Source organism: Carcharodon carcharias, chromosome 4 (genome assembly GCF_017639515.1).
Source record: "Carcharodon carcharias isolate sCarCar2 chromosome 4, sCarCar2.pri, whole genome shotgun sequence".
Classification (NCBI taxonomy): domain Eukaryota; kingdom Metazoa; phylum Chordata; class Chondrichthyes; order Lamniformes; family Lamnidae; genus Carcharodon; species Carcharodon carcharias.
In genome coordinates, this window is record NC_054470.1 from 186,184,613 (window position 1) to 186,210,576 (window position 25,964).

The following is a 25,964-nucleotide window of genomic DNA, read 5'->3' on the forward strand; positions in this document are numbered from 1 at the left end:
AGCTTGCATCATGAGCAAGTGGCATGGGCCCTACTTACAAGGTTGCTGATGAGACCAGTCTTATAGCATATGGAAGGGTAATTGACCAGTGAAGGTAGGCTTTTGGTAGATCATGATGGAGAATCCCCTGGCAGATTTCTTAATTAGTACGTCTAGGAAGTGGAGTTCATTTGACTGCTCCATTTCAAGGTGAATTTGAGCACAGGATGGAGCCTATTAAGACATGTAAGGAAATTATTACATGCAGCTGCAGATTTAAATAGAGCAAGCATATCGTCCACATATCGGAAATATACAAGTGGTAGAAGGTTAGGTGTTATTCTATCGAAGACACTTTTCTCATGGAACCCAAGAAAGATGTTTGTGAGAGCTTGGGCCTAAAGGGGATCCCATGGCAACACCATCTATTTGGGCATAAATGGTGTCATTAAAACTGAGCTCAATTATGCGTGTTGCCAAATTCATAGGTTCAGTGAGTGCTGATTCATGCAGTGGCGGTGGGCCTAGTTCGCCATTGCGTAGTGCTGCAGCACAAATATCTATGGCTTACTTAAGTGGAAGATTGGTGAGTAGGCTAGCAATGTCAAATGAGCACATGGAGACAGCATTGCTATTGATATGCAAGTCCTATATGGTCTTTGCAAATGCAAAGGAGTCCTTCATCGTGCATGTGGCAAAGTTGGTCAGAACTGGTTGTAACAATTCACCCAACCATTTGGCCAATTCATGTTGTGCAGAACCGGTCATAGTAAAGATGAGGCATAAAGGGACATCGCTTTTGCGTGTCTTGGCCCATACATACGCAGACGTAGCCAACTGTGAGGATAAACCATGTCATATATATCAGCATGTGTTTTTTTTTTAAAGCTTACTTTTGAGCAAGGCTGTCTGGTCATGTTGAGCAGTAGGTCCAATGGATACAAATTTGGACCTGTCATTAGGAATGGCAGCACTATTAATATTAAATAGACTGTCAAATTAGCAAACTGGCAGCTGCTATTATCCTGCAACTCCAGAACAGTTGGAAGGAAACTTGCTGGAAGTGACATTGGTATCCCAGAAACCCAGGTGTGAAGCAGGCCAAGGAGCAGTAACTGGAAAGGAATGGTGTAAGTGAAACAGTAATGATTAAGTGATTCTAAATAGGTGAGGTGGAGAATTGGGGTTAGTTGCTATATAAAATGTATTTTACATCAGTTCTCTCAAACTGGTTAGTGATAAAGAAAGAACATGAATTTACTTAGCTTCTCATCCTGTCCTTTGGACTTCCCAAAATGTTTTTTATTTAGAACCAACGGATTATATTCTGGGGAGTGCACTCGTTATATTGGCAAATGTGACAGCCAGATTGCAAGCCACGAGGTCCTATGAACAGCAAAAAAAATGACAAGTTAATCAGTTTTTTATAATAGTTCCCGAGTTTCACTAGGTTGACCCTGAGTTATGGAGGAATTTTCCAGTGAGGAGAGGTTGAGTAGATTGGACCTGTACTCATTGTAGTTTAGAAGAACGAGAGGTGACCTTATTGAAACACACAAGATTCTTAAGGGGCTTGACAGGGTAGATGCTGAGAGGTTGTTTAAGCAGACTACCCTTGACATCAAGGCCACATTCGACAGTGTGGCATCAAGTAGCCCTCGCAAAACTGGAATCAATGGGAATCGGGGGTGGAGGGGGTGGGGGGGAACTCACTGTTGGTTGGAGACATACCTAGCGTAAAGGAAGATGGTTGTGGTTGTTGGAGATAAGTCATCTCAGCTCCAGGACATCACCGCAGGAGTTCCTCAGGTTAGTGTCCTTGGCCCCAACATCTTCAGCTGCTTCATCAACGACCTTCCTTCCATCATAATGTCAGAAGTGGGGATGTTCACTGTGTTCAGTATCATTCGTGACTCCTCAGGTACTGAAATAGTCATTGTCCAAATGCAACATGACCTGGGCAATATCCAGGCTTGGTGTGACCAAGTGGCAAGTAACATTTGCGTCACACAAGTGTCAGGCAATGACCATCTCCAACAAGAGAGAATCTAACCATCACCCCTTGATGTTCAATGGCATTACCATCACTGAAACCCCCACTATCAACATCCTGGGCAATACTGTGGCTACAAGAGCCGGCCAGAGGCTCAGAATCCTGCTACGAGTAACTCTTCTCCTGACTCCCCAAAACCTGTCCACAAACAACAAGGCACAAGTCAGGAGTGTGATGGAGTACTCCCCACTTGCCTGGATGAGTGCAGCTCCCACAACGCTCAAGAAGCTTGACACCGTCCAGGATAAAGCAGTCTGATTGATTGGCACCACGTCCACAAACATTCACTCCCTCCACCACCGATGCACAGTAGCAGCAGTGTGTATTATCTGTAAGATGCACTGCAGGAATTCACCTTCAACAGCACGTTTCAAACCCACGACCACTACCATCTAGAAGGACAAGAGTAACAGGTACATGGAACATCACTACCTGGAAGTTCCCCTCCAAGCACTCACCATCCTGACTTGGAAATATATCGCTGTTCCTTCACTGTCACCGGGTCAAAATCCTGGAACTCCCTTCCTAACAGCACTTTTGATGTATCGACACCACATGGACTCCAGTGGTTCAAGAAGGCAGCTCACCACTACCTTCACAAGGGCAACTAGGGAGGGCAATAAATGCTGTCCCCACCAGAAAAGCCCATATCCCGTGAATGAATAAAAAAGGTAAAGGAATCGAGGGTTTTGGGGAAAAGGCTGGAAAGCAGAGTTGAGGTTTACTAGATCAGCCATGATCTCATTGAATGGCAGAGCAGACTCGATGGGCTGAATGGTCTACTTCTACTCCTACGTCTTATAGTTCTGGGTGTCTGCTGGCTTGGATGTAGGGAAAACTCCCTGTTGTTCTGAGAATAATGCCATCTAAATGGGAAGATGGAGCTTGCTGTGACTCATCTGAAAGTAATTTGGATTGTTATGACCCAGATTGGGTGTGTGCACAGTTTATCTAGCCCCACTACACCACAGGTCATCCCATTGGCATAAATGCTTAATTGACTTACCAAAATGGCCAATTATTTACCTTCGCTACTGTTAGACCCAGAATAAAAGAGACTTTAACCAGGCTTCTTTCAATAAATCAGAATGATTGGTTTATTATTATTCTTTTTTGGAAACATGTTGCAAGAACTGGTTAACACACAATTTGTAATCTGGAAACATAACCATCTATCCCTTTTAAAATTCCCCAACGTGCGCATATGTACGCACAAACAGAGGACAAACAAATAGGGTCTCTGCAGAGATGTGTGGTTGAAGAAAAACTTTATAAAAAGGATAAAGTTTGCAGGGTCGCTCTGGTGCTCCCTCATGCAAGGATGGGTTGCTAGTCCCAGTAGATATCTGGAGGTTCTCCCCAATGGAGTTTCAGCTTGGAGGAAAATGGAGCCAGATCAATCCTTCACATCTCGGGTTTCCAAATACAGACAAGTTACCCTGAAGTGAGGATTCCTAGCTGGATACTGATGACCACACTGCATTTCAAGCAAGGCAAGGAGAGGGTGAGCTGGACAGCTTTTCTCCATCTCGTTTCATTCCCAACTGAGTTCAAAACATAAAGTTCATCTCCATCAGGTGATTTCCAGTAAGTCACTGAGGCCTTTGCCTTTAATTGATGGGGGGAAAAAAACTGTTTTAAAGTGATTGCAGTTCAGATAAACAAATAGTTTTCCTCCACAATAAATGCTGGCCATTTTAGCTGACATCATGCGATTTCTTGGAAAAGGCATTCTTGGTCCAGTCCAAGATGACCTTATGACCTTTTTAAAAAAAATAAAATTCCAGGTCAATTCCCAAGTGTCCAAATAATGCAATGTCCTTCCAGATTTTAAAAGAACATGTAGTTCTTGTGGGTATGGCCCTAACATGCCCCTGCCCTTAAGAGATAAAATGCCATTTCCAAATGCGTTTCATTACAAAGTGTACAGGGAAAACATATACGGTATACAAATATATTCACTCCTTATACAGAATCTGTACAATTTTCTTTGATTTTCTTGATTTCCAAATAATTCTACAAAAATCACATTCTTGATAATGCATCAGCAATTATATGGTTCTTCCTGGCAATATGAACAATCTTTACATTATAAGGCTATATTAGCAAGCTCCATCGGCATAGTTTGTCATTGAGCCTTAAATTTTTCCGTTATTGTCAGGATATACTAGTGTTTCTTTACAGCCAAGATGGATATATCCCTCAAAATGTTTAAGAGCAAGTAAAAATCACAGGGTTTCCTTTTCTACCATAGAGTATCTCTTTTGATGCCAATTTATTTTTTTAGAAAAGTACCTCACTGGCTTCTCTATGCCTAATTCATCTTCCTGCAATAAGACCACAGCCACCCCCCAGTCACTCGCGTCTATTGCCACCTTGAAGGGTTTAACAAAATTAGGGACAGCTAATTAGTTCATTAGTTAGGATAGCCTTCAGCTTATCAAAAGCTGTCTGGCATTCTTTTGACCATGCCATCTTCGCTGCCTTTTGCAATAAATCCATTAGTGGAGCAGCTATTGTGATGAAGTTTGGCACAAATTTAGGATACAAGCCGCATGTCACTAAAAAAATCTCATGACTTCCTGTTTAGGTCTAGGAATTCCACCAAAGCTTGTACTTTCACTGTTCTTGGCAATACTTGCCCCTGCCCTATGATATGCCCTAGATAATTTACTCACTCATTCAAGAACTCTCTCTCGTTGCCTCTTTTGTCCTCCGCTGTGCTTACAACCTGACATACCTGTTCCTCCTTACCCTCTGCCCTATGATGATTTTGTTTTAACATATGGATATGACACAGCCAGTTCTTTTTCCTGCAGTATGGGGTATCTATCAAATCATTTACTCTTAATTACTTTGTATGAACCATGTTTTCAGAGGTTCCCCCTGTAAACTCTAACACTAATACTTCATTCCCTGTTTGTAATGTTCAGGTCACAGCTTGCTTATCTGCCCATTCCTTCTTCTTTGTTTGAGAAACCTTAAGATGTTCTTGAGCCACTTTGCAGGCTCCCGTGAGCCGTTCTTGAAACACAGACACATAATCTAACATAGAGGATTCGTCGTTCTCTCCAAAAAACTTTTCCTTGATTAATTTTAGAGGACCTCATCTCATGTCCATAAATTAATTTGCAAGGACTAAAACCAGTAGATTCACTTAGTGATTCTCAGTAGCAAATAAAAGAAAGTCCAGTCCTTTGTCCCAATCATGGGGATGTTCATGACGATATGTTCTAATTGTTTTGAAGGTTTGGTGGTACTTCTCCAAAGCTCCCTGTGCCTGTGGATGATATGCTGTGGATTTTGACTGCTTAAATCCAACTTTTGAAAAATTTTTGATATAAATTGGAGCCCTGGTTTGTAATCCATAACAAGTTTAAAAAAAAAGGGTTAACTTCCCCATCACTAGCTGTAATTGTCCTTAAAGGGATGACCTCTGGAAATCTAGTTTCAGACCCATAATAGTAAGGATATACTGGTGTCATGCTTTCATTGTTGGTAACGGTCCCACACAGTCTACTTAACACCCTCCTGAATGGTTCCTCAAAAACTGGTAAGGGAATTAAGGGTGCCGATATGATTATAGGTTATGGTTTTCCTGCCATCTGGTATGTATGGCATGTTTTACAAAACTGCACCACGTCCTTGTGAAGACCTGGCCAGTAAAATTATTGGTTTATCTGTGCTTGAGTTTTCCATATGCCTACATGTCCTGCCTTGGAATTTCATGTGCTATCCATAGTATCTCTACGATATTTGGGCGGTACCACTACCTGATGAAAAACCGCCCACTCTTCATTTTCAGGTCTGTGATGAACTCTCCACTTCCTCATTAGTTGCCCATTTTTAGTACAATATTCTGGAACTCCCTTCGCCCCAGCTTCAGTTTGGGCTGATTGTGCTATCTTACTTAACTCCGGATCGGCTTGTGAGCCTCAACGAAAGAAGATTTTAAAACTTGCTGCCTCAGAAGGCGCTGGAGGCGAGGTCATTGAATATCTTTAAAGTGGACATAGATAGATTTGTGTTAGGCAAGGGAATTGAAGGTTATTGGGGTAGATGGGAATGTGGAATTAGAAATACAAACAGATAAGCATGATCTTATTGAATGCCGGAGCAGGCTCAAGAGGCCAATTGGCCTATTTCTACTATTTCATATGTTTATATTTACTAAACATCTCTTTCTAAGTCCTTAAAGTTTCAGCTAACCAAACATCCATCTGTTGTATTATTTTGACCTCCGATGATGAATTTTGCTTAGCCATTGCTTGGGTCATCACACACGAAGGAAAAGCTCCTGGTACCTTTTCCTGTAACTGCTCCGTCTCTTTAATCTCTCTTGGGCTTTCCATAATTTGGAAGAAGCTATTGCCTTCGCTCTGGCTAAATCATTTCCCAGGAGTGAGTTGACTCCATCTACGGGTAACTTCTGGACAATCCCTACCGTCACTGTCCCAGACATTAGACCACAATCCAAGTGCACCTGGTACAAAGGTACAGGTATATACTCCCCTCCAACACCATTTGTTAAAACTTTGGCTTTTGATGCGCTTTCTTGGGGAAAGGTTATGCCTTTCCCCAGCAAAAGTGTTTGAATGGCTCCCATATCCCTTATTATAACTATAGATTTAGCTGCCTCATTTGAGCGATAAAGTTACTTTTACTCGACAAAAATCTTTATAACACCCATGTGTTATAACTTGTATTCAACTTTCCTGAACTCTCAGCAGTGTTCACACATGGTTTCAGAGCTGTAGTTAACGCTATTACTTGATGTGTTGTATTTTTAGTCAGGGCTCCTTTTCCTGAAAATCCCTTGCATACCCCAATAAGTTCCATGGATTTCCTGTGCAACTTCCAGCAACCTACATGAACGTGTCCCACCTTGTTAGAATGGAAACACTTAGGCCTTCGAATATCACTTCCACCCTCCGCAGCTTCCTTTCTGGTCTGTGTAGGAATTTCCGGGACATTCCCAGCTGTCACTTCTCTTCCCTGGCTACTTGCCTTTCTTTCATCTTCCTTCTTTCTATCCTTAGGTTTGTGGGGGTGAGGGAAAGAAGGTTTGGATTTATGAACCAGTTCATAATTGTCAGCCATCTCCGCTGCCTGTCTAGCTGTTGCAACCCTTTGATCTTCATTTTGCGTTCTAACTACTGGAGGAAATGAATTTTTAAATTCTCCCAGGAGAATTATTTCCTTAAGAGCTTCATGTGTTGCATCTACCTTTAATGGCAGTACCAAATGGTCAAAATTACTTTGCTTTACCCTCTCAAACTCAATATAGGTCTGACCAGACTGTTTCCTTGTGTTTTGAAATTTCTGCCTGAATGCTTCAGGGACCCAATCATGTGTACTAAGAATAGCTTTTTTTTTAACTGCATCATAATCCACAGAAACCTCAAACTCCATGGGCTCTATCCACCAACTTACTCTGTAGGAGTAATGTCCACATTTCTTTTGGCCACTTCATTTGCTTAGATACCTTCTCAAACAAAATAACGAATGCTTCTACATCCCTTTTCTCAAACTTTGGAAGGGTTCGTACAAATTTAAACATCTCTCCACTGGGCTTTGGGTTGAGCCTGTTTTTTTATCATAATTTCCCCCAGCATCTGAGGCCCCATTTTATAATTCCAGCCTTTTAAGCTGGTATTCCCTTTCTTGTTCCTTCTCTCTTTTCCCTCCTTGCTAATTTCTCTCTCTCTCTCTCTGGAGGTCAAGTTCAAGTTTTTTCATTCCCATTTCCTCTGCTCTTTTTCTTTTCTTTTTAATTGAAGTTTACTTTTCGTGTTTAAGCTGCTTCGTTTGCAGCTGAATCCTAGCTAACTCAATGGACTCACCCCTGGAGAACATGGTCTCTCTTGTACCCCTTCCAATTTTAAATGATGTACTATTACCTCAACTGTTTGTTTTCCTCACCGCCTACGGTTAATCCTAACTGCAGTTTATCTGCCAACCCCACTAGCTTAGACTTGGTTACTTTATGTAAACTGGCCAGGGTTACATCTTCATCTCTAGAAACGTCTTAGCAACTTCCAAAGCCATTTTGGTTTACTATTGTCTAAGAAGCCTGGTATCTGTCCTTTTATCCTTTACCAATTATTATTATTCTGCGTCCAATCACCCATTGCCCGTGTTTCAAATATTCTGCAAGAGACCCAACCTTATGTTATGACTGGGATGGGAGGAGTGCACAGTTTATCTAACTCCACTACTCCACAAGTCATACCATTCGCGTAAATGTTTAATTCACTCACCAGAATAGCCAATTATTTACCTGCACTACTGCTGGGCCCAGAATAAAGAGGCTGTAACCAGGCTTCTTTCAATAAACTCAGAATTATAATTTATTATAAAACAAAACTTCCTGCAACTTTGTTTTTAAAAAAGAACTGGTTAGCACACAATTTGTAATCTGGAAATGTGTACACGCACATATACACATACACAAAGGACAAACAAATAGGGTCTCCGCAGAGATGGGCAGTTAAAGAAAAAGGCTTTATATAAAAAAGATAAAATTCGCAGGGCTTTGATGCTGTTAATCTGGTGCTCCCTCATGTGAGGTCTAGTAGATATCTGGAGATTCTCACCAACAGAGCTTCAGCATAGAGGAAAATGGAGTTAGACCAATGCTTCTTGTCCCAGCCTCTTGGGTTTCCAAATACAGCCAAGTTCCCTTGAAGTGAGTGTTCCTAGTTAGATACTGATAACCACACTATTACAAGTAAGGCAAGGAGAGGGCAAACCGGGCAGCTTTTCCCCTTCTCAGTTCATTCCCAACTGAGTTGAAAACATTAAGTTCGTCTCCATCAGGTGATTTCCAGTAAATCACTGAGGCCTTTCCCTTTAAAACAGTTTTTTTTCCATCAGTTAAAGTGATTGCAGTTCAAACAAATAGCTCTCCTCCACATTTGCCATGCTGATCATTTAGCTGATGACATGATTTCTTGGAAAAGGCATGCTTGCTCCACTCCAAGATGAACTTGCAACCTTTTTTTAAAAAAAATCCAGATTAATTCTTAAGTGTTCAAATAATACAATGTCCTTCCAAATTTTATAAGAAATATCTTGCGGATATGGTTTTAACAGGATGAATACTAATCATTGTATAGTTCTGTTTCACATAACAGCCGAGGACAACATACCAACAAGCATAAGACTTTAGCTCCAAAGTATTTTCCTATAAAGATCAAGTGAGAATCTGGGGTATGGTGAGGCAGTGGTTATGGCACTAGACTAGCCCATAAATAGTACGTCGTACCATGGCAAATTGTGAAATGGGGCTATATGAACCTAGCACCAGAAGAAAACCCAGATGATTTAAGAATACCTGTCCGTGCTTTGTCTGGCTTCCACCTTACTCCAGTCCCACTCTTGATGTCCTGCAAAGCAATCCTGCCAAACACACTGCCTAATTCTGGATTTAATTATTTCACACTGGAATTCATAACACATATGAAATGAGTAAAGTATGTGTCATGATGGTGGCATTTTTTTTCGACTGCAAAAGGAAGTGAGTGAGTATGATTTTGAAATTGCATAAATACAGAAACTGTATCTAAGCACTGCCTGCTAGGCATGTAGCAATGTATAGGTTCAGAGATATCTTGCAATCCATCTCTCTGGTCCCAATGTTGGAAAAGGACCAACGTAACCTTTCACTAACTATTTCTGCCAAATATCTATCCAATTCCCTGCTCTCATCATCTTAACTCTGCCTGCCCAGGCAGTCGGTTTACCAACCCACTTCTGAGCTGGAGTGCATCCTGGTTTAATTTTCTGATTACGTCAAACATTATTAGAGTTAATTATACTCCTGAAGATCTTGAATATCTCAACTGGATTTCTCCTGAGCCTTATTTTCTGAACTGCCAACATTCTTAGCCTTCATTCCTGGCATTCATAGCCTTTCTCTGTAGCTCAGAGCCTAAATTCAAAGTGCCTCTTCCTTCTCTCAGGATGTCAGAATACAATGGCCAGAATTCTACACAATTCTTCAAGTTCACTATACAAAGATTGTTCTTGCAATATTCAAAAAAGGAGTGAGTTTCTGAAAGCAGGATATGTAGACCAATTAAGTCAAAACTGGTCAAGTGCAAGCAAAGTTCAAGCACTGAAAGGGATCCTGATTGATTAAGTGGCTAAACTAAGGCTGGTTTTTTCCAGTCATGGGTGGGAACAGAAAATATGGAGAGTGACCAAAAGTCTGTTGACTTTGGGCGGGAAGTTACGGTCCCTCCACAAATAAATGGCAGGTGAATTTTAACAATTAAAATCACTTTCTTACATATTGAAGCAAGAGACATGAAACAAATAGCCAGGGAGCAGCAAGATGGCAAAGGAAATCATATGGATTGAATTTTCACCAGCACTGCCCTCCCCCCCCACCCCAGATAGTATTGAACTATTGCCAACAAAGTTGATCATGCACTGGAATGCACCTTGAGAGCATTTGATTATGTCAAAACAAACAACTTTATCATTGCATCAAATCATAGAATTCTACAGCACATGAGGACCATTTGGCCCATCATACTTTTGTCAGCTCTTTAAAAGAGCTATCCAATTATTCCCACCCCACCCCTGTGCTTTCCCTAATTTTCTGCCTTCCAAGTGTTCAACTCCCTTTTGAAAGATACTATTGAACCAACTTCCACCACCATTTCAGGCCGTGCATTGCAAATCAGCATAACTTGGTGCGTAAATAAATTCTCTCTCTCATCTCACACTCTTCTGCTGATTACCTTAAAAACTGATCTTGAGTGGGGCCACATTTAAAATTTTGTGCCTAACTTTATGTATCCTAGTTGCGAATACATAATACAGATTCAAAGTTGAAAATTAAGTTTCTAAATTATGACAAGAGACTGACATGCTTTAATTGGAGAAATGTGTAAGAGAGAATATGACATAAGTGTTTCAAATGCTATGAGCAATGGTAATGTTGCTACTTGTAGATTTCTGAAACTGGTTGTGATCTCAGAACTATGGCAGCGACTTATTTATGTAGAACCTTTAACATTAAACTTTGCAAGGCACTTCAGAGGAGCATTATAGAACGAAATATGACACAGCCACATAAGATATTCAGTCAGATGACCAAAAGTTTGATCATAAGAGTATGTTTTGAGGAGTGTTTTAAAAGAGGAAAGTGAGGCAGAGAGGCGAAGGGAAATCTAGAGCTTGGGGCCTAGGTCTAAAGGCACAGCCACCAATGGTGGACATCTTAGAGGGTAGTGGGGCTGGAGGAGATTACAGAGATCGGGAGAGCCATGGAGAGATTTGAAAACAAACTTGAGAATTTTAAAGAAAACAAGGATGCGAATTTTAAAAATCAAGCCATTGCTTGACCTGGATCCAATGTAGATCAGCAATCATTGAGGGTAATGTGGGAGTGCGACTTGCTGCAATTGGAGACGCTGGATAGCAGGTTTTTGGATGACCTCAAGTTGAGGGTAGGATGTGGGGGACCTGCCAAGTGTGCTTTGGAAAAGCCGAGTCTGGAGTTAATGAAGATCTGAATGAGGGTTTCAGCGGTAGATGAGCTGAGACAGAGGCGAAGTCAGGCTATGTTACGGAGTTGGAAATAGGAAGCCCCGGTGATGGTATGAATATGAGAACAGAAGCTGACTCAGGATTAAATGTGACCCCAAGGTTGCAAACAGATTGAGTCAATCTCAGACTTTTGCCAGGGAGAGAGATGGAGTCGGTTGTTAGGCAACAGAGTTTGGAGAGGTGACTGAAAACAATGACTTCCCAATGTTTAATTGGAGGGAATTTCTGCTCATCCAGTACTGGATGCCGTATAAGCAGTTTGATAGTTTTGCAACAGAGGAGAATTGATTACTGTGTTAAGTTTCTTTGTTTAGGTATGGATTTAAACTTATATTCTTCTTGACAGTGATTATAATATACTCCTCCTGGAGTTACTACACTCTGCCCAAAGAAAGGAGCCAAGTTACCTGTTTAAAATGTTGGTCACAGCTGAAAAAGGTTAGCCTTAGCCACAGAAGCAGCTTTCCTGGCCCTGACCAGGCTTCTGCCTGGATTAGGCAGTCACACATGCTAATGTCACATATGCTAATGCATCTCTAACATGGCTTGTTGGGGATCATCTGTATAATGAACATTAATTACCATTGAGCTACAGTCTATTCTTTACTGTAACTTCATTGAAATTATCTATCATTTTTTAATTGGAAGTGTACAAAAAAGCCTCCCAAACACTTTTTATTTTAATTCTGAATGTTTACTATTGGTAACCCAATTCTTTTCCTAGCAAAAGCAATCAGCTCAGAATTTTGACTTGCTATAGAATACCCTAGCAGTGCTAGAGTTCACAGCTGTACGCATATGGATCATACTAAATTGCTAAAACACAAATGGCTGAAATTTACAAAGCTTTGTAATATAATCCCCATGAAATTAAGCCATCTGCAATAATTGGGCTACTTTCAATGGTGCAGGATCAAAAAGCTGATCTGAAAGTTTTTAGATCAGCAGTTTTGACTGGCTGGGTTTTGTGATGGTGTTCCTAAGAGTTTTCTGTTCTTGCAATTTGTGCAGATGACAGCGAGGAAGATGTTGCAGGCGAAAGTGCTGAGTTTGACAGCGTCTTCAGCAGATTGGAGGAGCTGCGAATGACACTAGAGCAAGAGATGGGCTTTGAAAACTTCATTGAAGCTTACAACAAAATCAAGGTTCTTAAGTTTCTTTGTTTGTCGATACAGTCTTGTATTATTTTGTTCAAGTTGAGACGTGTTTTAGAAGATATGAGAAATTCGGAGCATTTCTGAATACTTGCGTTGAATTGAAGAGTCCACTCTCAAATCTGAGTCCTTTCATGCAAAGCTGGACAAACTCACTTTTGCACTGGCTGTCCTCGGTGCAAAATTTTTGATGTTCCTGCCTATCAGAAACTGATGGGATATTTTACTCACTCCTGGGAAATATCTCACTCGTTTGAGGTCAAACTTCAATACTTGACCAGACAGAATTGAAACCAAAGCAATGAGATGAAATCATATTTAGCTGTCTTGGTGTTCTGGTGAACTTGGAATGCCAAATCCTTGTTACAATTTGCCATTAATTGGTACTGAGAATCACAAGACAGAAAGCAAAGTCACACTTTCCTGATTCCTCTCAAACTGTGACCATGAAGTGATCAAACTCAAATTGTTCAGTGTATTCTAGTTTTCTATTCATTAGAATGATACAAGTGCTAAACCAGTTACGCTTTAAGGACCAGCTTCATAAACTAGGCTTGCATTCCCTCATGTATAGAAGATCAATGCATTTAAGATGATTAAAGGATTTGATAGAGTTGATGGAGGAAAATCTATTTCCTCTGGTGGAGCTAGGTCATTGAGGGTTGATGTCATAAAGCAACTTCCTTACATAAAGGGTATGTTACGATCCTAGCTGACGTTAATACTGGACAAGTTAGATCCCAGAATGAAACCTGGCTTGAAAGGCCAGAACTTTTTTCGGTAACTATGGAGGAAACTTACTGAACAATTTCAGAGGAGTCTCTTGATGAACTTTTTAACACAAAGAATAAAACATTTATTGAACAAGAAAAAAAACGGACGATATTACACCAGACAAAAAGGTTGGCAAGATCTCAATACAAACACAAGGTGCTTCAAATTCCCACTATTCCTTTACTCCAACAATATCTTTTCAGATACTGAGGGCAGAATTTTACACTCCCCCACAGATGGGGTTTTAGGTGGGGTTGGGGGGGAACATGAAATTGAAGGGACAGGGTTCCCCCTAGGTTCCCGCCCACCCTGACCTCTCAGCGCTCTTAAGCTGGGGTGGAAAAGGACAAGGAAGCCTGCCCTTGCCTCAGTTGAGGCCCTTAAGTGGCCAATTAATGGCCACTTCAGGTCTATTTCCTGCCCAGCCTCAATTTGTAGGCTGGCGGGAGGATTGAGCTGGCGAGGGAGAAGGCCAAAAATCTACATCTTCAGTGGGAAGTGAGGGTCGTCTCCATTAGAAGCCCCCTTCTGACTGGGTTCACCCCCCCCCCCCCCCCCCCCCCCCCCCCTTACACCCCTGGACCTCCCCCATCAGGGCTGTCTGCTGAGATGCTGATCGCCCCTTCATGCCCCCTGCCCCAAGGCCTTCCCTACCCTCCCTGCCCTGGGACCCCTTGAACTTACCTGGGCCTCCACTCCCCAGACTTAGGCTCAGTACTGAATTACTACTTCTGTCGACAGCAGTGCTACTGCTGCCGGGACGGAAGAGCTACCAGCCAATCTGATTGGCCGTCGGTTTTCTAAGGTGAGACTTCTTCCTGAGCGATCGGTGGAAGTCCCACCTGCAGCCAATTGACGCTCATTCGAGTGTGAAATAGCTGTGGGGCAGTCGGAGTTGGCAGGGATGTGTTCCCCACTGACTCTTCGGATGGCAGGAAACAAGAACTCACTATCCGAAAAATTCAGGCCATAAACCAGTGAAGAGTTACCATTAGCTTGACACAGGCTTCTTGCTTGACTGGCACAGTTGCAAATGGTTTTCTTCCAGTGGACTCCTGAACATTCACTCAATGTTTTTCACCCACCTCATCTGTCCCCAAGACACCAAAAACAAATGCACTGTAAACCCAGTCTTCCAGTAGCACCTCTGTTAAAGTGATCACTTCACTTTACTGAGATTTGTAACTGACTATTCAGTCAGCTACTGACCCAATAACCTTGTATTGTCATCTTCTCACAGAGCTGAAAATCTCTGTCTTCACTCTCTGACGCACACTGAACTCTTCCTTCTGTATCTTTGTTTCTGGACCACTGTCGTTAGGCAGCTGTAACATTTTTTTTCTATTTAATGTTTTCCTCCCCACAATCATTAAATTTTTAACCCCTCTCTTTATCTTCAGGGATTGTAGAGGCCCATTAAAAATGTATATGTGCAAACAAGCCCAAAGGACCTGACCTTACAGTCAAGAGTCCATCCAGACTTCCCAGCACCAAGGTTCACAAACAAAATCTAAATGAAATTGGAACCCTTTTTACCTACCTTACACACAAATGCAACTTAAAAATTATACATTGTTTCTAACAGGTTGCAGAAAGCTGGAGCACTCGGCCCCAAAATGCTGTTGAGGTGGGGGATGGGGGCCAGTCGAGGTCATCTGAAGATTTCAAAACTGGGATTGATGAGTTTTTGTTAGGGAAGTGTGCTCTGATTTACGGAATTATGATGCATAAATGTAGTCAAGATACAGATCAGCTTTGATCTACTTGCATTGACTCAAGAGGCTGAATGGTCCCATCCTGATTTTATGCTCTGAAAGAGAGGAGTGGAACAGTTTCAGTACATTGAAGAGGCATTTAATGATATGCTAAATGCTTATGATGTTTACATACCTGTGGTGGTGTTAGAGCACTCCAGATGTCTCCTATCTTGTTTTGGTTACTAAGCAAGGAAATATGATTTGATTTTCTCTGAAAAAAATATTGTTTTCTTAAGTATCTCAGGGCTTCCAAATTCACGCATTGAAGATGATGCTCCAAAAATGGAGTTCTTTACACAGCGACACAAACTCACTCGTATAAAAACTGTGCATTCGTTATTATCAGTGTAGAATTATTAAACTTCATATACAAGTAGGATTATTCATCATTCAAAAGAGGAAAGTTTGTTAGGTAACCTTTAAAGACATAATAAATAGGAGCTAGAGTAGGCTATTTGGTCCTTCGAGCCTGCTTCACCATCCAATAAGATCATTGTTGATTTTCTACCTCAACTCCACCTTCACACAGCAACACCAGTTTGTCCTGTTATTTCTGGTTCCACCTTTATTCTGAACAGGTTTTAAGTCCCTTTTTTTAGTTTCACCTGACCTCTTCAGTTTCTTCTCATTACCAATTCCCATTTACAAATTCTACTTTGGATATTGTGCATCTTTCCCAGTGACTGGGGCACATGGTACCCGTCTTCCTTTATCATGTGCTTTTTTCGTGTGTTTTTAATCAGAAAAGCCTTCAGTGTTCAAAAGTATAATATTGCGGAAGCTGGAAATTTGAGATAAACACGGAAAATGCTGGGAGTGCTTAGCAGGTCAGGCAGGATCTGTGGAGGGAGAAACAAAGTTAACCTTTTGTGTTGATGACCTTTCATTTGATGAAAGGTCATTGACCTGAAACGTTGGGCCGGATTTTCCCACAAAATTCTGGCTGTCACTGTCAGGACCAAATAGTTGTCCTAAGCCGAGACTTGCCGGCAGCAAGACCAGCTCGGCAATCCTGCAGGAGGCAGCTTCCTAATTGGCCACCTCTGTGTTAACCGTCCTATTAAGGACATGCCCACAAGAAGGCCAGAGGTGGCACAGCATCTTCACCACACCACCAAGCCCACCTTCATGGGGCAAGGAAAAAGTCACCCTGTTAACTTTGTTTCTCTCTTCACAGATGCTGCCTGACCTGCAGAGCATTTTCAGCATTTTCTGTTTTTATTTTTCAATGTTCAATCCTTGATTCGAACTCTGATTCGAGTTCTTCAGAACTGCAGTTGGGCAGGCAATTTAGCATAAGGAGGGGATTATTTGAAAACCAACACGCCAGCCAGAACAGAATTGTGTGCCACCTTCCATGGCTGGGAAGACTGTCAGGATTCTCTGGGGCATCACAGAACCTGCTCCAACTCGAGGGAAAAAAATCTGTTTGGCATCTGTTCTGACGCCACCAAAATAGGATCTGGTCAAGGGCTGACAGCATCAACGACAACCAGTGATATACAATTGATATCCTTACTCTTAGTACCACATGTAGCCTTAACCTTATTTATGGTCATCAAAGTGGATACCAACATGAATGTGAAACTAAATCCTCCAAGGTAACTGAACCTATCCTGCGAGTGGAAGTGTGCTGACAAAATGATCTATGGGATTTTTTCCTCTTGAATGATTCCTTCAGAGCAACATGCTCTGTTTTTGAGTGATTATCTCTTTCCACTTTAGCTTTGTTCAAATGGCTGCCATGGTGCCTGCCTCCTGCTGAGACATGAGTCCAAGGGACACCAACTTTGCAGTTCAGAGGTACAATCTGCTTTGCCATTACCAAGAATGTTTTGCATCATCTGCTTTGTGTTGTCTGAGCCCAGTGGCTACTTTTCAGATGAAGAAGATGAGTTTGTCCTTCAAAGGCTTTGCTCTAAATTGGGCTACTGCAAAGTTCCTTTAGCAGAATCTATGTTGATCAGTGCCAGGAACTTCAAGACTAAGTATCTTATAGTACCCCTATAGCATTAGAAGAGTCCTTGTATATTGGTGGCATACCTAATAGAGGCAGAAGAGAAAAAAAACCTGCCTTTCAGGAGAAGGCTATCTGTTCTGAGAGGAGTTGAGTGCAGAAATTAAGATATACCAGCAGCACATCCTTCAAATGCAAATGGCCTCTTGTCAGTCTATTGAGTTAAGTTTGTGCCCAAGTAAATGATACTGATGTTTATATTTTGAGTGTTTTTTTGTTTATGTTGAGGAACCTGTATTCTTTCCCACTTGCAAGGTTCTGTTCAAGATATTTACATTGACTGGGAAGTGGGACGAATTAAATAACTGTTTTAAAGAGTCAGCATGGGCCAAATAGCTGCCTTCTGTGATTCTATGGCACTGTGTCATGGGTTTATTCACAATGTCATTAGGTAAATATCCACTATCATTCGGTAAATATCACACTGTAATCCTTTGAAAATGATATTCACCACTGAACATTCCATTTAAGCAACATTGAGCATGTAATGTATGGCCTTAATTTAAATATGTGCCTTTGTAAATTAGCTGTTGTGCACAAAATGTTAGTTTAAATATTGGCTATATCCAAGCTTTTTAAAAAGTAGGGAATCCTTTAATTTTGAGTTCTTGATGAAGTGTGTAGAATGTTACACGAGAGGTTCTCCTGCCTTCCACTGTTTTATACAGTATAGATTGGTATGTTGGTTTCTTATTGGTTCAGATTTCACTTTTTAATGGGAAGTTTTATTTTAGTGAGATAATTATTGCACTATTTTAAAGCTTTAGTCTTCTGGGAATTTTATTTTATTTCTGGGAATTTTTTATTATTTCATTTAACAAAGGAAGGTTTAGGGTTAGTGGCTTAGAGGTATTGTCACTGGGCTAGTAGACTCAGGGTAATGCTCTGGGGACCCACGGCAGATGGTGGAATTTGAACTCAATAGAAATCTGGAATTAAGAGTCTAATGATGATCATGAAACCATCGTTAATTGTCATTAAAAAGAACAACTGGTTCACTAATGTCCTTTAGGGAAGGAAATCTGTTGTCCTTGCCTGGTCTGACCTACATGTGATTCCAGATCCATAACAATGTGGTTGACTCTTAAGTGGCCTAGGAAGCCACTCAGTTTCTTAAGCGCAAGGGATGGACAATAAATGCTGGCTTATCCAGCGACACCCAGGTCCTGTGAATGAATGGAAAAAAAATTGAGATGTCACCTTACTCCCATTTAAAGTTACAATTCATGATAACAATCACGTTTATTTGCATTTTTTGAAGGGCAGAACAAAATATTTTTTGACTAATCTGTCAATAAATTCATAATAACTGTTCATTTATAACAATGTGAGGGATGTTGTAACATGTAGAAGCAAAGTCCCCCAACTTTCTTATAGGGATACCCAAGTGATTTATATTAAATATCATGGAATGTGAGCATTGCTAGCATTTGTTACCAGTTCCTAGTTGCCCCTCAATAGATTGTGCTGGAGGTGAACCTTGTTAAACTACTACAGTCCATGTTAGAAAGATACTGCTACAATGCCATTAGTTAAGGAGTGCCAGGATTTTGACCCAGTAACAAATGTTCATATATTGAATAGAAATGTTTACCCATAATTAACTTTTTCTAAAAAAGGAATGTTTAATATCGTGTTAATTAGCAGCCTTGAGGATTTGCAACTCTTCCTCGAAATAAAGGTTTTCCTGCTGTAGCACATTATGAATATTGAAATATGAAACAGTAACGACTGGAAAAAGTTATCCAATTGTCACAGTAAATGGTGAGAGGAAATGTGTGATTATAATCAGACCAAATTTACTTTGACAAGGGTTCTGACAAAGGCCACTGTAGCTTGGAAATTTTCAGTCAGATGCATTTTTTCATAGTTTCTCAACTACCACAAAATTTACCCACAAATGCTGACGCTGACAGGATGGGTGAAATGTCCATGTGCTGCTGTTTACTAATGTGTGTATTTTTTCTGAAGAAATGTTGTTTACTGCTATTTATCCAAGCTGAATTGAGTAAGCCAACCACCCCAAGATATGTGATATATCTGGGATTAGGAATGATGCTTCCTGCTTTTCCCCATTCATTTTGGAAGCATTTAACACCACCCCCCCTCTCCCCCTCCCCACCCACCCCCCAAATCTCTTTGGGCCCTTGTTTCCATGAGCTTGTTGAACTTTTGTAGCATTCTGCCTGTAAAGCCTCAGTTTTGCACAATGACTTCAGTCAATGTCACGGTTGAGATTGACTAACCAATCTTGTGGAAAATCGCACTCCACAGATTAGAAGGTCAAAATGAGTCAGTGGATCACCCATTTAGCATAGGTATTTGGCGTCAGTAGCTGTTCTTTGTGAGTCAGCCCCAGACAGTGATTGTCTGGAGGCTGTTTGAGAGGGGGGGCCAATTGCAGCTGAACCTAATGCTGTCTTCACCGGACATCTACATGCACATCTACCAGAGCTTGTTGGAGTTCACAAGATTTTATTTTGTCCTGTCCTGCACCCAAGGGCTCTGTGAGCCATTGTGACACCCTTACCACCACTTCACCTGAAATCAGGTAGTTCATTGTAGATTGGGTACTGACCATGGGATTTTCCTTGTCTATATTGGCATACCATGGTAACAAGCAAAGCCATTGGGGAGCAGTGCTCCTGCTGTATTTTTTTGAATATACAGTGATAGCGTGCATCTGCTTTGCCGCTGTTGATGAATATTTTAATTCCTTTCAGTAAATGTTTTCATTTTGGAAGTTCCTTTAACCCCCATGATGCTCAAATAAACTAACCTTTTCTTTTGTGGATCAGGCAATACACGAGGATGAAGATGAGAACATTGACATAGGGACTACAATAGTGCAAGTCATTCTGGGTCCTCAGTTTGAGCACCTATATTCCAAAATTCTCCATCTAGTCATGGCAGATGGAGCATATCAAGAAGGCAAGTTTTTTTTTCCCATTTTACCCAGTAGACTTGGGAATTACTTTGTGCCACAATAGTGTATAAACACTTAATGTATTTATATTTCATTCCTTTGTCTTCTCCCGAGGCAAGCTCCATTCCAACTTAATTCCTCTCCCTGGTAACTATCTGAGGCTGAGCACACCTGTGAAGTGTCTTGGAGTGTTTTTACTATGTTAAAGCTGTTATGGTTGTTGTAGTGGTACGATGGTATGAAATTCATGTCCTGTTTTAATTGTATGTATGTTTATGCTGGTATATTGTGTTTGTGATTTTAATTTTTACCCTCTGCACCTCCCCCCCCACCCCACATTCTTTCCACTTGATCTTCCTCATTCGACATTCTGCACTTATTTTTGTTAACAACTAACTTCATAGAAATCTTTTTCTCCTTTTTCCCCCACGACCTCCACCATTATAGATATCTGTCCATTCCTATTTGTTTTTCAGTTATACTGTACATCAGTTGTGTAGGGAATCTTACTTCACCACCAAAAAAGAAATGCCTGACCTCTGCCTTGTAGCTATAGATGAAATTGGTCTCTAGGCAACCGAGACTTCTCTTTGAAATGCTCAAAATAAGCAAAGCAACCTCCCATTGTTAGATTGCTTGCAAATTTCAGTCCCTCCACTCCCCATACTTTATCTTCTAATTGTTTGTTTCGCTACCTTCAAATCCTAGCCATTCCATAGTAGTCCATGGAGACCGAAGGGAGCCCCTCCAAGATTGTTTTTCTGTGCACAGTCTAATTGTGGTTGATTAATGGATTCTTCTGTCTGCTATCTCACAAAAAAACGCAGTCCTAACTCTAGTGTTTCCAATCAATGCCTTCCTGTAAAAGCTTCTTAGCTGCCCCATCACATTTCCAAATTGGCATACTAAGTAATTTCTTCCCAGACCTGTCAGCCTGAAATCCCTGCTGTTTTGTTACCCCAAAAGAATTTTACTGTTGTGTTTTGCAAATAAATCCTTGTAGAGAAACCAATGAAATTGTCCAGTTCCCATATTCTGGTAATCAGTGTATCTGCTGTACCTTAGATGCAGAGAGGGAGATGAACCTGGCTTTCCAAACCTAGCCAGCTTTTCTTTGTTTAATCCAACATGTTACCTGTTCAAGGTTGTAGAAAGTCAGGATTTTTTTTAAGATTAAAGACCTATTGACTGGTTAGAATTTGGAGCCTACTTTCAAATGAAGCGAATGAGGCGAATAGTATCAATTAATTTAAGAGGAAGCTAAAGCAAAAGTTTATTTTATTCTTTGATTGGATGTGGACGTCGCTGGCCAGCACTTGTTCCCATCCCAAATGCCCTTGAACAGAGTGTTTACAACGCCATTTCAGAGGGAGATAAGACCCGCATTACTGTGGGCCTGGCAGCACATGTAGGCCAGACCAGATAAGGGTGGCAGATTTTCTTCCATAAAGGACATTAGTGGACCATATGGGATTTTTACGACAATTGATAGTTTCATGGGTCACCATTTCTGAGAGCTGCTCTATATTCCAGATTTGATTAATTGAATTTAAATTCCAACAGCTGATGTGAGATTTGAACCCATGTCCCTATAGAATTAACCTAGGTCTCTGGATTACTAGTCCAGACTACTACATTACCACTATGCCACTGTCTCCCTCAATGACAGTAACATGATAGAGATAGAAATAGACAAATATGCTGATGGGGTGGAAGTATGCTCATGAGAATGCTGTTGTGGACCAATTGGGCCTAATTATCTGATTCTATGCTGTAAATGTTATGTATCAATTACAAAGAGGGTAATGACTCTTATACTTACATCCCCGAGTGTAGGACTCTTTCTACGCAGTCTCACCAATGGTATCTCTGCCTTGCTACTTCTATTGCTCTTTCAAGTGTCATCTCAAATCTGCTCCCTTCTCACTCTTACTCCCTCTCCCCTTACTAGCCACATCTTCCCTTATTATCAGAAAATGATGGAAATACTCAGCACGTAATGGCAGCATCTGTCGAGAAAAGCAGAGTTAACGTTTCAGGCCTGTGACCTTTCAACAGAACTGGGAAAAGTGTCCATTTTGTTTCCTTTTCTTTCCATGTTTCAGTTTCTCTTTTTTTTTGCTTGCAGTCAGCAGCACACCTGCACTAGGCACATCTTTTGTTGTTTGTTTCCTCGCTCTGTCACCATTCTCTTGACCGTGGAAGACTAACTCTTCTGTCATTGAATCTCTCCTGTCTTCAACCCTATCAAAGACCTTCATTTTGTCCTTTTCCCATCCACCCTTTGCTCAAGACCTATTACGTTTCTACTTTTCCCAGCATTTTCTGTTTTCATTTCAGGCTTCCAGCATCCACGTATTCTGCTTTTCCCCTTATTATCACAAAATTCTTGCAAGTATAGGGCAACCAAATTAATGAAATTAGACATAAGGAAGCCTGTTTCTTAATGAAACATTTTAGTGTCTGTTGAATATTAGAATTTTAATGGGGAACATTGTATGCAGTTGGTTTGTAATGCTGAACTGATTCAGCCAAAAATAGTTCAAAGAAGACTGTAGAAAAGTGACCACAAAAATCTATTATGAAATTTAGTGACTAAAAAGCAATATTATTGGAGCCAAAATAAGCATCTGCTAAAGATTGAGCCTCACCAGTGTAAATTTATTAGAAGTACGGTCACATCAAAATTGCTCTGCTGTTTTATCCCATTCCAGAGCAGCAGATGGATGTACACTAGATGATTTTCAATGTGAGAGCGAAGCTGGTTAAAGTGAAGGTGAGGGATACTTTTGGGATTATAGTTCAAAGCAAATTAAATTGCGCCACTCTATGTAAACGTTATAGGATAATTAAAATGGAGGAAGTTAAATAATTTCCATTGTTTTACTCATCCTGCATCAACAAAAAGTACTTGTATTTATGTAGCGCTTTTCACAGTCTTGGGATATCCCAAAGTGCTTTACAGCTAATTAAGTAGTGTTTGAAAGTGTTGGCGCTATTGTCATATAGGAAACATGACAGCTAATTTGCACGTGGCAAGGTCTCATAAACAGCAATGTGATAATGACCAGATAATCAGATTAATTGATGTTCGTTGAGGGATAATTGGTGCACAATAAAAATAAGTTACATTTTCAGAGCAATCATTATGTACAGATACATCTTGGAAAGCTTCACAAGTCCATGGACTCTTGAGTAGAGTGGTGGAAAGAAGGGGCAAAAGCACAATGAAAAAGTAAGGTCTTAAGAAGGTCTTGGAAGGATTGAGTGGTGGAATTAATGAGGCAAAAGTATTGATGAGCGGAGTATCAGAGGGTAGGGAAAAGGTGGATGATGGAGCAGATTGCAGGGGAGTAAGCGAGTGATGGTGGAATAGAGGATTTGTCAAGGGCCATGAGGTTGGAGGAGATCTTGGAGGCCAGGGGGAGGTGGATGAGTCTAATATTTTCTGAGACATAGAAGGCCATGATGTCTTGCTAAGGACAAGTGTCCCACCAGGATAACTGACCCCACGTTTCTCCATGTTACTGAGGAGGAAGCAACACTTGAGGCAAGTGTGTGGGCATAATGTTTGCCCACACTCAATATATTTTGAATATTAATCACTACAAGGAGCCATGTGGAAGAGAGCAAACATTCAATCTGGGCATAAGCATCAGGATTCCAGTCAGGCGTTATATAAGTTTGGAGTACCAGACCAGCTCCAGATCTGAAATGAGTAGCTGCAATATCAATCATGCATAATTTGATTTGTGTTTACTTTGCAGATTTTGATTATTAGCTGGGAAGCAAGGCGCAAATGTCTCTTTACCAGTAAAACTATCAGTGCTTTGATGTCAATAATCACCTGGATCAGGTGCTGAGGTTCAGCTGTATTACTTTAATTACTGTCTAAAATGCAAATTACGGTTCATATCCCTAGTATTATGGACTACATTTTCATATCAACTTCATCTTCTAAATTAAAGTTTTAAGGAGCAATGGCGTTACATAAATCATATGATAAGAAAACTTGTAATTAGAGAATGACGTATCCTCAAAGAATCACTATGCAGTTTTATCAGCAAAGATTTTTCAGCTAACAAAAGTTTGTGACTGACTGTACAATTATACTTTAATTTGCATCAAAAGTCATTTTTATCACATTCTTTATTTTTCAGACAATGATGAATAAAATCAGTCACTCAGGACATGTCTGTTACAGAATTTTTTTAACATACAAGCGAATGCCATCTTTGAACTCTTGGACACTAGTCATATGGATGCAAGGTCGGCCACTCGGAAGTTACAGTACAGCATATATGAGTCTGCATGGTATGCGGTACAAGAACGTGGTTTGATTTTTGTCCTTTCTCCCCCAGGATTATATTCTGTGTTGCCTTTATTTTTTGGAAAGTTTCTGAAATGTATTGCCTTTTGTACTTATGGGTCTAGCTGCTGAAGAACGGTATGCATATATAACAGAATTCTCCAACCAAAGTACTCCCTTGGAAGCCCAGCAGTTAAGAGTTGCAGTGTTGAAATGGAACGGATTATGAAGTCTATTATATTTCTAACTCTGGATATTTTCACTTGCACAAGGGCTGACCTGTTGTGCAGGCCTCTTTTCCACTGATCCCAAATTTCATGCTGCAAAAACACTAACCTGCAAGTAGACTTTTAAGTTGTAATATAGGTGCAATTTCTTGTACAGTACTTCAAAGTACAAAGTTCATACAAATGTATTATATCTTTGTAATTACTAGGAATAAAGATTCTTTTATAAATTAAAAATTTTGCACATTGTTTTTTTCAAACCTGAATTCCATTATCCATAGTCAGGCAGGTATTGCAATACTTCTGTTTCACCATCCATAATGAACGAAGACTGCATTTTGCATTAAATGCCAATAGATAACTATTACTTCTAGAGCTCTCCTGATGACTTAAGTTTGTGTATGGCAATCTACTGAGCTGGTGCAGGTCAGGTATGTCCTGGGTTTAATCCATGTTTGGTTAGCTGATCTCAGTGGGGATAGCAAAGTTGACCTTAATGACCTTGATGAAGGAGGGAGGAAAACATAGTGAGAGTTTCCACTTGTGAGCATTATTCAAGCACACTTGGGGAATGTGTGTTTGTGGTGGCCTGCTGCCTCCCATCAAGCCATACCCCAACTGGATTATCCTATTTGGAAGGGAAGAAAAGCATGAAAACCAATGTCCAAAGTGGCAAATGCTTATAACTATCTCTTGAAATTCATTATTGCTAAGTACAAGTAGAGTGCAATACATTCAGTGGAGCAGATAACTCCCGAGATGGTCTTTGATAGCTGCTCAGATTTTTTTTTTAAAAACTTGCATTTATGCTGTTACTCTTAGAAACTCCTGAAGGACAAAGCACTTAATACCCAATTCAGTACTTTCAGTATGGTCACTGTGAGAAACTTAGCAGCCAATTTCCATGCTACAAACGCCCATAAGAGCAATGGCTAGTATCAACCGTGACTCACTCAGCAGTATTGACCTCTGAGTCAGAATGTTGTGGGCACATTCCAAAGACTTGAGCACTCCCTTGCAACACTGAGGGAGGGCTGCACTGTCAGAGGTGCTGTCTTTCAAGGCCCTGCCTGCCCCGTCAGATGGATGTAAAAGATCCTATGGCACTTGATTGTAAGTTCGATTTTAGTTGAGGGATAACTGTTGCTCAGGACACTAGGGAAAACTCCCCTGCTCTTCAACTATTGCCATAGGATCCTTTACATCC

At 40.7% G+C, this 25,964-nt stretch overlaps 1 protein-coding gene across 9 annotated transcripts in view; it reads left to right on the plus strand.

The window, feature by feature from the left end:
- Positions 1-24,994, plus strand: part of nek1 (NIMA-related kinase 1) — a 168,244-nt gene extending 143,250 nt beyond the window's left edge. For 6 of the 9 annotated variants that reach the window (XM_041186071.1, XM_041186072.1, XM_041186073.1 and 3 more), the window contains 4 exons: positions 12,605-12,738; positions 17,004-17,081; positions 20,094-20,226; positions 24,382-24,994. In XM_041186071.1, the coding sequence (XP_041042005.1) occupies positions 12,605-12,738; positions 17,004-17,081; positions 20,094-20,226; positions 24,382-24,395 (359 nt within the window). In that variant the 3' untranslated portion in view covers positions 24,396-24,994. The remainder of the gene's footprint in view (positions 1-12,604; positions 12,739-17,003; positions 17,082-20,093; positions 20,227-24,381) is intronic. The other 3 variants (XM_041186074.1, XM_041186080.1, XR_005942807.1) reach the window with 2 other exon arrangements.
- Positions 24,995-25,964: the final 970 nt, after the last annotated feature.